The sequence below is a fragment of the Phacochoerus africanus genome, chromosome 15, assembly GCF_016906955.1.
Source record: "Phacochoerus africanus isolate WHEZ1 chromosome 15, ROS_Pafr_v1, whole genome shotgun sequence".
Taxonomy (NCBI): domain Eukaryota; kingdom Metazoa; phylum Chordata; class Mammalia; order Artiodactyla; family Suidae; genus Phacochoerus; species Phacochoerus africanus.
In genome coordinates this window covers 12,044,613-12,059,480 of record NC_062558.1, presented here as the reverse complement: position 1 = coordinate 12,059,480, position 14,868 = coordinate 12,044,613, and the positions used below count along the sequence as shown (strand labels likewise).

Below are 14,868 nucleotides of genomic sequence, written 5' to 3'. Positions count from 1 at the left end.
AACTCTTTCAAAGGATTATTCTGATTCTTTCTCTGATGCTTCATAGATCTCCATTTCTTTAGGGTCAGTCATCAGACCTTTGTTGATTTCCTTTGGTGGTGTCATGTTTACCTGATTTTTCATAACACTTGATTCCTCATGTTGCTATTTGTCCATCTGAGTAAATGGTCTTTTCTTCCAGATTTTACAGATTTCCTTTGGCAGAACCAGCTCTTCACGAGTCAGCTCAGTTTGGGTTTCTCTATGTGTGTGCTAGTAACATTCTTGGGCAGGTGAGACTTGCTAACAGGGTCCACTTTTGTGTGAAGCCACTGCCTCTGCTCTGAGGTGGCAGAATGGGGTTGTGCCTTTGGCTGAGAACAATTGGCTAGGATGGCTGGCTTGGTTCCCCACCCAAACAAGCTTGGTTCTCTGCCTAAGCAAGATTGTAGGATGAGTTCTGTGGTTGCCTTGGTTTTCCAATCAATTTTACTCATTAGGATTGGGTACTCTGCTCAGTAATAGATGGGGCTATGGAATCAGCTCTCCTGCCCTACGGGGGCAGAAGCATGGGCCCCAGGATCTTCATAGCTCCTTCTTTGGGGACCCAAGTAGGCAGGACTGCACTTAATTCCCTGGCCAGATGGCACAACAGGTTTTGCTCTGCAGATAGGGAAAGCCACAAGTGTGCTCTCTGTTCAAGTGCCTTTTAAGTAGGACCACTGATAGACTATGCAGTTTTCCATGTGCTCTGGCTAGTTTCCCTGGTAGGTGGGCTGAGGGCTGCATTTAGCAATTGGTGAGGCTACCTTGCCTGCCCAGGTGGAGTGGGAGAATCAGCTCAAAGGCCAAGAAGCCTATTTCTATGTGTTCTTGATTCAAGCTGACCCACGCTACAAGTTCCCTTGATGAATAGGGCCACAGGCTTCACTCTGCACATGATCAGCTCTTCCCACCTACTGTGTTCTCTGCCCACCTGTGTTCTCTGCTCACACACTGTATTCTCTGCTTGAGTGTTGCTCGGTTGTGCAGCTTCCAGTTGTCATGGACAGGCTATTGGGTCAGGTGATGCTGGGAGCTACACTCTGAAGTGAGTGGGGCTATGACTCAGCTCCCTGCCAGGGCAGGAGGGAAGGCCAGCTCCAAAGAACCTTCCAGATGTTGCTGATGAGGTATTCTGGTCAGAAGGGGCCAGGAACTACACTCAGCTGTGGGTAAGGCTATGGATAAGTTCTCCCACTTGGATGAAGAGGAGAACCCTCCAAGTCCAGCAAGGCTTGTTTGTGGTTTTGACTCAAGATGACCCACTCCCCGTGTTGCCTGGACAGTTGGTGCCACCGGCTTTCCTCTGCAAGCCATCCGCTCTGCCTTGCATACCCTCTGCTATGTTTGAGTGTTGCTGGGCTATGCACCTTCCCGGGTGTTGTTAAATCATGAGTACGGGAGTTTCCTTCATGGCTCAGCAGTTGACAAACCTGACTTGATCCATGAGGATGCAGGTTTGATCCCTGGCCTCACTCAGTGGGTTAAGGATCTGGCATTGCTGTGAGCTATGGTGTAGGTGGCAGACGAGGCTCAGATCCCTTGTTACTGTGGCTGTGGTATAGGCTGGTGGCTAGAGTTCTGATTTGAACCCTAGCCTGGGAACTTCCATGTGCCACAGATGAGGCCCTAAAATAGCAAAAATAAATAAATAAATAAATAAATAAATAAATAAATAAATAAATAAAATAAATCATGAGTACAGAGACTTCCAACCATCTTCCTCAGCTGTTTGCAGAATGCTGGCAAGACTTTCCCCACAGGCCAGAAGTGGAAAGACTCTTCTGGAGAATAACCAGTCTCAGAGGAAAGACTTAAAGATACTATCATATGCATTTCCTGCTGTGGCACACCAGGATTCATATGAATTTCCAGGAATTCCTGCTGTGGCACACCAGGATTAGTGGCATCTCTGTAGCACCAGGACGCAGGTTCAATCCCCAGCCCTGCACATTGGGATAAGCATCCTGTGTTGCCATAGCTATGGCATAGTTGGATCTCGTCTGTGGCCCAGGAACTCTATATGCCACAGGGCAGCCAAAAATGAAAAGAAAATTAAAAAAAAAAAGAATGAAAGAAACAAGCCAGATGGCCATTCCATGGCAGAATCAGTAAGCCTTTCTCTGATGGGCTGAATGTTTGTGTCTCCCCAAAATTTATATGTTGAAGCCTGTACCCCCAACATGACTGTACTCATGATTTAATATGCATAGATTACTTCATCATCCTGTTCTCAATTTTCTTACCCCAACCTTCAGATTTGTCTGGAGAACACTTATCTGAAGACCTTTTCTTATTTGACTCACTTGCTTAAGAGATCACAGTGCCAATCTGTTGCCAAGGGGGAAACAGCGCATGTGCCAGATGGAGGGACGGCTGTGGGGATCCAGGACTTGTCGGATGAGCTCCATCCATCCTCCTCTGCCTCCTCCGGCTCTTCCCTTCCTCTTGTGTGGGGTGCTGCCAGTTCCTGTGGCTTAAATTGTCCTGGAACTTTCTCCACTGTCCAGTCGCAGGGGCCAAGTGAATTACTGTTGTCTATTTGCTTTAAAGCTTCCCAAATTGTATCCCTTTTATCTCTTCTTTTATTCTTGTGGATTTCAAAAAAAAAATTCCTCTTTAGTTTCATGTGAGCTTTTGTTGGGAAGCCAAACTAGAGGTGTGTATTCAATCCTCTCTTTTAATCTAGAAGCTTCCATTCTTTTCTATGAGAGTAACTTCCAGAGTTACTGGGTTTCCATTCTCTATTTTTTTTTTTTTTTTGTCTTTTTGCTATTTCTTTGGGCCGCTCCTGCGGCATATGGAGGTTCTCAGGCTAGGGGTCGAATCGGAGCTGTAGCCGCCGGCCTACACCAGAGCCACAGCAATGCAGGATCCAAGCCGAGACTGCAACCTACACCACAGCTCACGGCAATGCCGGATCTTTAACCCACTGAGCAAGGCCAGGGATCAAACCCGCAATCTCATGATTCCTAGTCGGATTTGTTAATCACTGAGCCACGATGGGAACTCCCCTTTATTTAACTGTTTTGAACCTTGGTTTCTCATGTGTAAAATGGAGACCAAAATTCCTACCTCGGAGGGTTGTCGTGAGGGCAGTACCAGGCCTATCTGCTTAGATGTTATCTCTCTTTCTTCCTCCCTTTCCACAGTGGTTTCTCCCTTTCCCTTCCTTCAGGAGATGTAAATACTCCTTTGCCTGCTGCCCCAGTACCAAAAGCATGCAGGGGTCCAACACCCTAGCTTTTGCAAAGCTAGACAGGGGTGGAAGCCAGGCTTGAACCCAGGCAGCTGGAGGCCAGGGACCACATCTGGGCCCCTCCCTGCCTGCTCTGAGCTCACACACAAAACTTCGCAGATAAGATCAGCCTGAGACGGGAGGATAATCTTCCCTGGGGGCTTGGGCAGGTGAGGAAGCTGACCTGAAGCAGTAACTTCCATCAGGGGAGAAGAGATGAGTCACCTCCACTTCTGACCTCAAAAGAGGTACATTCATGCTCCCGTGCCTTTCAGTGCAACAGAGCTTGGCCTTTTGTGTGATGGGACTAGATCCCAGCCTCACGTGCTGCTGCCTCTGCTGGAGAGAGGCCAAACCCCACACAGGTTGCTCCTCCCCCATCTCCTGAAAGGTGGGTCACGAATGAGGGATCAAAAGGCTTGGGGGTGAAGAAGCACAGAAAGGGACCCAGAAGGCTGTGCAGATGAGTGACACTTGTAGAAAAAACTAAGACAAATCTTAGTACCAGTCAACAAACGTGTGCAGCCCCCCACGCTTCATACATGAGTCTAGCTGTTGTGACAATGAGAATATAAAAGTTTATACGATATGAAGGATCTGTTTAAGTGTGGCCTCTGCTGACAGTGGGAAGTTAGGCAGTCATTAAAAAAGATGAAGTGGATCTGTGTGTATTGACATGGGGAAAAGTTTGTATTAGTTACTTTTGCGTAGTAAAAAAGGTTACAGAAGTTCCCATTGTGACTCAGTGGGTTAAGGACCCAACATAGTTTCTATGAAGATGTAGGTTCGATCCCTGGCCTTGCTCAGTGGGTGAAGGATCCGGTGTGGCTGTGGCTCTGGCTGTGGCGTAGGCCTCTGCTGCAGCTCCAATTTGACTCCTAGCCTGGGAACTTCCATATGCTGCAGATGCTGCTGTTAAAAAAAAAAAAAAAAAAGGTAACAGAGCCACAGTGCTGTGTGACCACTTTACGTAAAACTGATTTGTGCGTGGGAGAGACGGATGGAAGGACATCCATTATAGGGCTTCCTACTGTCTCTGATTTCAGATTATTTTGTGCTTTTATGTTTCATTTCAATGTGTTATAATGGGCATGTACAATCTTTAGAATCAATCAAGCTATTTTCCTTTAAATGGAAAGGGCAGCCTCTCCCTTTGCTTTGTGTTTTTTCTTGATGACATTCTGTCCTTCCTGCCGGCACTTGGGAAAACTTGGCTTGGTGACAGGACTAGGCTCACAGGTTGGGTTCTGGGAGGGTGAAATAATACGAAAGCAGACTTGTTGCTCACTACTTGTGACCATTCTCTTTTCTTGGCCACGCCTGCAGCATACATAAGTTCCTGGGCCAGGGATCGAACCTGAGCCACAGCAGTGACCTGAGTTACAGCAGTGACTGGAGCCACAGCAGTGACAATGTGGAATCCTTGATGCACTTTGCCACAAGAGACCTCCGTTAGCATCTTCTTTAAACATAAGCTGATTGAAAATATTTTTTCCCCCTGAAAATGGACACATGGGGTACAGTGAAGTGAGAAAGGCTGAGTCAGTGACTCGGGTTTGAAAGCTCAATCCTCTTAGCAGTGCAGATCAGTGCTGCCGTGCTGCGCTACTCTGCAGGCGCCTTTCGTGTTGAAGGGTACACAGTCTGTGGATGTTTAGGGCTGGTACTGACTGCGCCGGGCAACGTGGTGGCCCTGTGACATCAGGCCCAGTGATGAAGACACCAACACATGTCCTCATTTGTGAATGGGGGGAGACTAGCCTTGACCTAGAGGGCTGCAGTGAGGGTGACCTGGCTGAAGAAGTACATGTGCTTGGGCTCAGACGGCTGTCCCCTGCCTTGGAGGAGGGGTTCTCCACATGGATGGGAGGGTACTCTAGGCCTAGGAAGAGATGGGGAGGAGATAAGCCTGCAGGTTTATTGTGAAAAGGCAGCTCGTTTGCTCCTTTTAATAGGCATGTGTTAATTTGTCTATGTTAAAATTGTCTATGTTTCTTTAAAAGGTCTGTAAAGTTCGTTTTTGTTCCTGCCCTCATGGAATGAACCCCCGCCTCCGGCCCCCACCACACGGACACACGCAGCTGGCACAAAAGACTCTGATGTCCAGATGGGGCATGGCTCCCCTTCCCTGCCTGAAAGACAGCTACACTCCCTCAGGGGACCCCCAAGGGGACCCAGCTTCCAGCACACACAGGGGAGAGCAGAGTCCACGCTGATCCTGGGCCACTATCCAGGAAGGCCCCAGAATGACAGTGATATTTTAACATGCTTATTATAGTTGCAGACTCTCAGCTATCTTCCTGTTCCTCAAAGTGTGGATCTGGCAATTTGTAACTCCAGGCTTGTGTGAATGAAACAGGCCCAGCCAGAGGGTGGGGCAGAGGAGGCCTCAGAGCACTGGCACACTATTCTGACACGGGCTTCTAGCAAAATTTAGATTCGAATAAAAAATCAGATTCTAGGAGTTCCTGTCGTGGCTCAGCGGTTAACGAATCCGACTAAGAACCATGAGGTTGCGGGTTCGATCCCTGGCCTTGCTCAGTGGATTAAGGACCTGGCGTTGCTGTGAGCTGTGGTGTAGATTGCAGATGCAGCTCGGATCCTGCGTTGCTGTGGCTCTGGCATAGGCTTGGCAGTTGCAGCTCCGACTGGACCCCTAGCTTGGGAACTTCCATGTGCCACAGGTGCGGCCCTAGAAAAGGCAAAAAAAAAAAAAAATCAGATTCTACTGCCATCAGATTAAGAAACCCCCTTGTTGAAATGGGCCCAATACTGTACTCATTAGATACTGGTAGTAACAGTGTGTTTATGTCTCACAGGCCCTGTTCTCAGAAACTTACATACTTGAGCTCATTTAATCCTGACTACTGCTGCACAGGGGAGAAATGTTTATCATTTCTATTTTACAGATGGGAAACTTGCTGAGAGGTAGGGTGAGTTTCCTGGCCTGAGGTTACACATCTGTCTAGAAACCACTTCACTGGAGTAATAATGGTTTACACAGGGAATGTCATGGTTTAGGCCACGTTTCTCAAATGTGACCGCTTCTGATCCTTGTGCTGACCCTGGATAGGCATTTCTCTCATGTTACAAATGAGGGCCTGGAGCTCAAAAAGGTGAGGGGATTTGCCTATCGCTTCAGTTAATAGAGAAGCCCTGGTTTTCAGAACTTAGATCTTGAGCTTTTTCATCAGCTCAAGGATAAGTTCTTTATGAACAAAATTTTATATTTTTAATTAGATGATAATCTTAAAAAAAATAGGAAAATATGGAAATGAAAATTTGCAGTTTGAAAGATGTTTTCAGGGAATAGGGTTTTTTGTTTTTGTTTGTTTTTTTTTTTGGCTGCACTTGCGTCATATGTAAGTTTTTGGGCCAGGGATCGAATCCGAGCCTCAGCTACGACCCAAGCCACAGCTGCAGCAACACTGGATCCTTAACCCACTGCACTGGGCCGGGGATCCACCCGAGACATCACAGAGACAATGCCTTAACCTGCTGGGCCATAGTGGGAACTCTAGGCTTTGTTTTTTTAAGTTGTACTTTTCCATCTTCTTTTGGGTCAGTAGGAATTTCCTCCTTTAAACAGGTCCCATAGTCATCTGCAAGTTGGAGAAACAGTGAGTTTTACCAGGCCCTTTCACTTGGTGCTGATGTGTTTTTAAAATCTCATTTTCTATTCAAATAGACTTCAGTCTGTTTTTGATAAGGACTTGATTTTTTAAAAAAAGATGATTTAACAAAAACTTGAATCAAAAGCTTTGACTGGGCCTGAGGTGGTTGCTAAGGAGGCAGTCAATCCAAAGCAGAAACATGGGCTGCAGCTTTAAAGGTTTCTTGCTGAGGCCGACGGGCTCATGCCTAACTGACCTCTCTTACCAGGCGGGCCACCGGACTAAGAGCACCAGTTTCTAGGGGCCCAGGCCAGCCGGGCTGTGGAGGTGCCATGCAGTCAAGGGAGCCGCTGAGGCTTCTAGGGGCAGAAAGGCTTGACAGAAAAAATGCTCACGTATTGAGGCCTGGGGAAGTCATCCTGGCTTATACAGGAGTTAACTTGAAGTTTATTATAAATAGAACAGCCTGTTTGTGGCCTATCAAATGTACAATGTGCATCTGTTTTAATTATTAAAGAAAAGGGCACACTAGAGTTCCCGTCATGGCTCAGTGGTTAAGGAACCCAACTAGCATTCGTGAGGTTGCAGGTTCAATCCCTGGCCTCGCTCAGTGGGTTAAGGATCCAGCGTTGCCTTGAGTTGTGGTGTAGGTCACAGACGTGGCTTGGGTCCTGTGTTGCAGGTCAGCAGCTGCAGCTCCAATTCAACCCCTAGCCTGGGAACCCCCATATGCTGCATGTGTGGACCTAAAAAAGACCAAAAAAAAAAAAAAAAAGACCCAAACAGCAAAAGGGCACACTGACCAGAAATAAACAATGTTCATGTTAAAAAGATGAAGTGCCTCTCTTCCTGGGACACCAATGCTGGGGCCCCTCCAAAGCTAAGACTCCCTTCCCAGGTGTCAAGGCCATATGGATTCGCTGTATATGTGCCGATCTGTGTTTGTTTTTCTCTTAATATTGTGCTGAAAACCATGCTTCTCCAGGGCAGTTCCTTAGTTAGCTGAGCGTTGTCTCCTGGTCTATGGGCCTCGGTTTGCTAAGCAAGACAGATGGGAAAATGGGGCTCAGGTTCTCACAGGCAGAGGTGAGCCTGTCCAGAACCTAGTCCTCTATGTCGTGTGCGAACGGCCCAGGATGGTTATGTGCTTTGTTAGTTTTATGATTTTATTTTTAAAAAGAAAAAACCAGCATAACTGAGAAGTAGCTGGATTCCCTGACCGGCCCTCATGGAACACATCTGCAGTTCCACAGCGAGCCCGCAGGGAAGCCAATGCCATTTGCCTTATGGTGGTTTAACAAAAATGGCACATGGCTCCCAGGAGGAAATAAACAGGGCCCCAGACAGGAAACCTGAACCTGTAAGCTCAAGGCGAATGTCACAGCGTTCATGGGGAGGAGGACAAACCTTACATGATTCTTCCTTGTATGATGACGGTTTTATTTTTTGAACCTTTAGAAGAATCAATTCCATTTAATAAACCTTTGTAAAATGCCACCGAAGCCAAGGGAAGCCAGGTTTAGCCATGTTCTTAAGAACTGCCCCTCTCCAGGCGGAGTCGCCTCAGTAGATGACCTGAGGTTATTTACAGAGGCTGTTCTGTAAGACGAACCTTTGAAAAAGCCAATCTTCTTCCTAGTTTTATATTTGGGCTTGTTTTCTTTTTTCTTTTTCTTTTTGCTTTCCTTTATCAGTTCAACTCTGGCCTTTCTCCATTTAAAACAAACTAAAATCCATCTTAAAGAATTAAAATGCAGGAACAGCTTCTGTGAATGCACATCCTGACTTGGGGCGACACAAGCGCAGACATGCGCAGAGCAGACTCTGCCTGCTCAGAACAGGTGACCAGCAAAGCCAAAAGCTCCTCTGGGCGAAAGTGCCACCCACGGTGTTTTCGCACTTCTCGAAGGTGGGAAGTACAGATGATAAAAAAATGTGAAATAAATGGATGTCTGTAATGTAGACGGTAGATGCCCAAATGAGAAAGGCTGGTTTCAAGCTTGAAACACAGGCCTCCAGGCTCACTTCTTCCGGACACTTTAAACAGCAGCACAGAAACCAGAATGATCTCCATGAGCACAAAAGCTCATTTCCCTAACTTAATGCCGGAATGCATATGTAGTTACAGGCCAGAAATCAACGTGTGACAGTTTTCACATGTCCCAACCTTTTTGTCCCTAAAGCCTATACATAACCTACTTCTAAGTTTCCTCCTCCAATGACATGGCCAGTTTTAGTTCATGAACTGTGTGGTGTCCAAATGAGTTGATTAATCTGCTTCTGTCACTGTGCCTGAATGGCAGTTAGGTCACTTGCAGGTTTCATGCGGGATGTAGAAACTGGATATAGGACATAAGTCTTGAAAATGGAAGTGACATCTTGAGAACATGCAGGAAGGGGTGGGGTGGGGTAGGGCTGGAGGCCAAGGCTCTGAGGGCTCAGTCAGCGGCCCATCCAGCCCTGAACGCAGTTTCCAGTTCCGGTGGCTGCAGGGGGAGGGGGAGACTCCTTTACAAGGGGACGGGGAGGTCCATTTGCTTTGCTCAGCTTCTCTGCTGAGTGTTCACGACATTCTGAATCTGTTTTCTGCCGGGGAGGATGTGCCTCAAGGTGGACTGACGTGGCTGTCATTTCAGCGTCTTCACCATGTACGGACCTTGCAATCTGTAGCCAATCTTTCTGTAATAATTCCTGGTGCCAACCCCTGCGAAGGAGCAGAAGAACAAAAGTGAGCAGAGCCTCTGCTAAGCCCAACCTGAGTAACCCTCAAAAGCCAGCACACGCGCCCTCCTGGCAGCCCCTGTTTCCCTCGCCCACTCTCATTCGCAGACCAGAATCCATTCCAGATGGAATTTCATTAAGTTTGAAACTTTTAAAGATCCTGAATCCAAGCTGCATTAAAACACAGAAACTATACATCAGAGCCTAGGGATTTACAATCCCAGTGGCACGATGCGCCAGGGCTTTGGGTGTTACAGGGGAACGGGAGTTGTGGATGTAACGTGTGAGATGTCCATGCGTGCACTGAAGCCACAGCCTTCCGGTTTCCTGGAAGGGTGGATGAGAAGAGGGGTGCAGGGAGGGATCCTCACAGCTACCAGCAGTGAAGGTGTGCCGATTGGGAGAAGTGTTAGTGACACTCACTCAGCCAGATTTCAGCAAAACACCAGCAGTGACATTAAAATAATGCCACTTAATTTGCATTTCATTAGTTTTACAGTTTTGTTGGTATTAATTGGTATATTTATTTATGCTGGCTTTATTTTGCATACATTTAAGGAACTTTAGTTGATTTAAGCTAATACTAAAGGTCTATTAACTTTTTTCCTTTAAAAGGAATACATATACTACTTAAGTCTGAGAAATATTATCCTAAATGGTGCCTCTATAATAAAACAATCATGTATAAGAAGCTGAGCTCACAGGAGGATAAAGCACGGCTTATATGGTATTATCTATAGGAGTGGCTAAGAGTGTGGGCTTTTGATCAGTTGGATATGGGCTTACCTAGACTTGTCATTTTAAAGGCTGTGGCCTTGGCCAATTACTTAATTTCCCTGTACCTACATTTTATCATCTGTAATAGTGTACCTATATTTTAAGGATGTTGACTATTAAATGAGAGTCCCTGAGATGTGTTTATTCCAGAGTCTAGAAAAAGCCAATTCCTCCTAAACACAGCTCCTGCTGTTATTATTTCAAAGCTTTTCATGATGTGATATCTGATTACATTTCTCACCTCATCTCTTGCTATGACTCCCCTGAAAAACTGTGCTTCAGCCTTGGTGAACTTTTAATTTTTCTAAGTTCCCTGTGTGTCTGGTTCTTTGTCTAGCTTTCAGGCTTTGCTCGTGCTGTGCGCTCTAGCAAATTAATTGACTCCAAGGCAGGGAGGGGGGCATGGGAACCTCTGATTGACAGCCTGTTGGTCAGAAGCATAGGTGACAACAACCTGGACTCGGAATTGGCATCTGAAGTGCGGGCAGTCCTATGGGACTCAGCCCGAAACCTGTGGAGTCTGATGCCTTCCCTGGGGGATAGTGTCAGAACTGAGCTAACTGGAGGTCATCCCACTGGTGTCGCAAAATTGCGGGATGTGCGTCAGCTGTCTTGTAGTTTGCTGTGTAATATAAAGGAAGACAGTGTCTTTTCCAGTGCTCTGCCCACAGCTCTCCCCATGGTGTGCTGGGAATGCCAGGCGGCCTCCCCATGTGGAAGCTCCATGAATTTTGTTGGTCACTGTGTATTCTGCAATCAAATCCTTGTTAGCTCTCTCCAGTCTAGCCTAATTCTTCAGGCAAAATCATCTGCTACTTATGAATAGGATTTCCCACTGTGTTTTGTTTCCCACTTCCTTCAAAACTGTTCAAGTATTAAGAAAATGGAACTGAAGCTGATGTGATGGAGGTAACAGAACGGTGCCGTGTAATAATAGGTCCCTGGAGAATTTCCCTTTTAATCTAAGGACTACTGACATTCTATCTTGTGCAATTTTACCTTGTCTTTGTGTTCTAATCATTACTTCTGCTTAACACCATGGCTTGGGATAGAGTAGGGGGAAGACAAAACCAGGAAGGACAAATACAGGGTCAGGCAGCAGCTCAGATGCATTGGGCCCAGGGAGAAATCTCATACCCGCCAGAGGGCACCACTTTATGGTTTACATCATCTCCTAAAGTCCTACATCCATAAGCATATCCCATGATCCAGCAATGATACTCCCAGAGTGAAAAGAGAAATGAATGCTTACAGCCAAGCTGTTACTCATAATACCCCAAAGAGGAAATAACCAAAATATTTATTGATAGTAGAATGGATAAACTGTGATATTTTCACACAATGGAATATTATACTGCAACAAAAAGGAACAGTAGCTATCTGCAACAACACGGAGAAATCTTACAGACCAAATTTTGTACAAAAGAAGCCAGATATAAGAGATTCCCCCAGTGCTAAATTCAGACACAGGCAAAACTAATTTTCTGGTGAGAGAATATTAGTTATATTTGGAAGATGATATGGACTTGAGAGAGGGAACAAGGGAGTCTTCTGGAATGCTGAAAATGGTATATCTTGATCTGGGTTAGAAGTGACATGGGAACGAACACATGCAAAAATTAAGCAGTACACTTAAAAGGTTGTACTTGATTGCATGTATGTTATATAGCTCAATTAGAAAAAGCTCAAGAGTGGACACACCCATTTAATAGATGTTCAGTGTGTTCTGAGAGCTCAATCTGTCCAGAGAATTCAGGGAAGTAAGGCAGAAGAGCAGGATGAGAGGCAGGTGGTTAAGAAATTAATGGAGTGACCATGGTATCACATAGATGCCTCTGAAGTCACTCAATGAAGTGCTTTTCATTTGTAGGATCCTACTTGCTAGAAACTGTTTTTTCCACCCTCTTTCTCCCACCTTAAAGTCAGTAACCAACCCAAACTATGCTCTGTGACATGACAGCATTTGGTTGAGGCACAGGCACCTTAAGATTAAAATGTGCTTTTCTTCCTCCTCAGTTACATGTACAGACTACAGCATAAATATAAGAATTCTGATCAAGGAAGTGACATGACTGACTTACATTTCAAAGACATCAGTCTGACTATTTTGAGAACAGGATGAAAGCTCCAGGAGGCCAGGGATTTGTACCTGCAGAATTGCTAGTACCCAGAGCAACGCCTGCACATAAGTACTCAATAAATATTTGTTCAATGAGTGGATAAGCGATCAAGAGCACAAACAGGTAGACCAGTTAAGAAGCTATTGCAAAAGTTAGGTAAGAGATGGTGGTGGCCCAAAACAGAGTCACAGTGGTAAAGAGTAGCTGGAAACTGGAAACATCTAAAGGCGGAGTACAAAGAATTGGTTGACAGATGTAGAGGGTGATATAAAGAGAGGGGCCCAAGAAGACTCTAAGGTTTTTGGCCTGAGTAAAGGAATGGTTTGGAGAAAGAATGAGTTGCCATTTAGTGAGAGAGAAAGATGATGAGAAGAAGGGGTGTGGCAAGACATCAGGAGCTTGGTTCTGGCTCTGCTGCAGGTGAAATTGCTATTAGACATTCGAGTGGAATGTTGAGTGATATGTGACTTTGGAAGCCTTTCTTGCTCTTTACATGGTCTCCTTTCTTGGATGCTTTGGAATAATTTTTTTAAAATTGAAGTATAGTTATTTATAATGTTAAATTAGTTTTAGGTGTACAACACAATGATTCAAAATTCTTTAAGATTATATTCCCTTTAATGTTATGATAAAATATTGGCTATATTCCCCATGCTGTACAATACATTCCTGTAGCATATTTATTTTATACATAGTAGTTTGCATCTTTTACTCCCCTACCCCTACCCCGCCTCTTCCTCACTGGTAACCACTAGTTTTTTCTTCATATCTGTGAGTCTCTGGGAAAGAAACTTCTGACCAGGGCAGGTGTCTTCCTGGGGAAAGGTGACCAAGAAGGAAGCAGATGTTTGGAGGCTGGCAGAATGGGAAGCTGCAGACAACTGAGGTCCTTTCTGAAATTGCTGAACCATGAACCAACCAACCCCGAAGCTGTTCTACCTAGGAAGGTGTTACAACATAATGTTTCCTATTTCACTGAGGCTTTTTTTTTTTTTCTTTTCTTTTTAGGGCCGTACCCTCGGCATATGGAAGCTCCCAGGCTAGGGGTCCAATCAGAGCTGCAGCTGCCAGCCTACACCACAGCCATAGCAACGTGGGATCCGAGCCACATCTGTGACCTGCACCACAGCTTACAGCATTGCGGATCCTTAACCCACTGAGCAAGGCGGGGATCGAACCTGCATCCTCATGGATACTAGTTGGGTTCGTTACCAGTTAGCCAACAACAGGAACTCCACCATTTTGTTTTGGTATTTTTTTGTATTATGATAAAACATACATAAGACAAATCAATTTTTTTTTGGTGGGGTGGTGCACCCATGGTATGTGGAAATTCCCAGGCCAGGGATGGAATGCAGTTGAGGCAATGCCAGATCCTTGACCTGCTGTACCACACAGGAGCTTCCAAATCAACCGTTATTAAGCCTAGACTTTAGTGGCAGTAAGTACATTCACACTGTTGTGCAATCCTCACCATCATGTGTCTCCAGAAGTAAAACCGAACCTCTGTATCTATTAAATAATAGCCCCCTACTCCCCCTCCCCCCTGTCCTGGCAGCCCCCATTCTCCTGTGTCTCTGAGAATATGGTTACTCTAGGTATGCCATGTAAGTAGAATCATTCGGTATTCGTCTTGTTGTGACTGGCTTATTTCACTTGGCATAGTATCTTCACGGTTCATGGTTCATCCGTGTTGAGTTTAAGCTATTTGAATTGAGTTTTGTGTTACTTGTGACTGAAAACACTGTAACTGACATCTGAGCTTGAGGACAGGAAGACATAAACATGAGGTCCAGTCACCACTTAAAATCACAAATCAGGGTGGTAGTCCTGACCACACTGCTCTCCCAGTGCAAGTCCCAGGACAGAGCTCAGATTCCTCAGCCTGACAGACAGGGTCTTTCACGTTCAGGCTGGCTTACCGCTTCAGCTTTAGTTTCTGCTGCAACTGACCTTACTCCTTACAGACCGGGATTACCAAGCTAGGCATAATTTCACTAAACCACTGTGCTGGCTTGGCAATTGCCCCTCAGTGCTGCCCATCAGCAGAAGGGCACTCCCCTTTGTCCTTGAACTCCCACCCAGACACTGCCATCACCAGGAGACTCTGCACATACCCACCCTCTCTACAGAGAAACTGAAATTCATAATCCCCCTCTCCACGCTGGCTGTATCCTTTAGGTAGAGTTCGACCATCTTAGCTGTCACACTGTGCTTTATTCTACTTGCAGGTCTTCCTAGAATGTAAGCCTTCTGAAGTAGTGAGTTCTATCTTCAGGGCTTAGTACAGTGTCTGCATATAATCAACATGTGATAAATGCTTGCAGATTTTCTGTACTAGATTCAGTTACTGTTATGTTGTGAACACATAAGGAAA

General features: G+C 45.7%; 1 protein-coding gene across 1 annotated transcript in view; it reads right to left on the bottom strand.

The window, feature by feature from the left end:
* Window positions 1–8,296: 8,296 nt before the first annotated feature.
* ELP3 (elongator acetyltransferase complex subunit 3) overlaps window positions 8,297–14,868 on the bottom strand; it is a 106,745-nt gene continuing 100,173 nt past the window's right edge. The window contains exon 15 of the mRNA XM_047760810.1: window positions 8,297–9,577. Within this exon, the coding sequence (XP_047616766.1) occupies window positions 9,501–9,577 (77 nt within the window). The 3' untranslated portion in view covers window positions 8,297–9,500. The remainder of the gene's footprint in view (window positions 9,578–14,868) is intronic.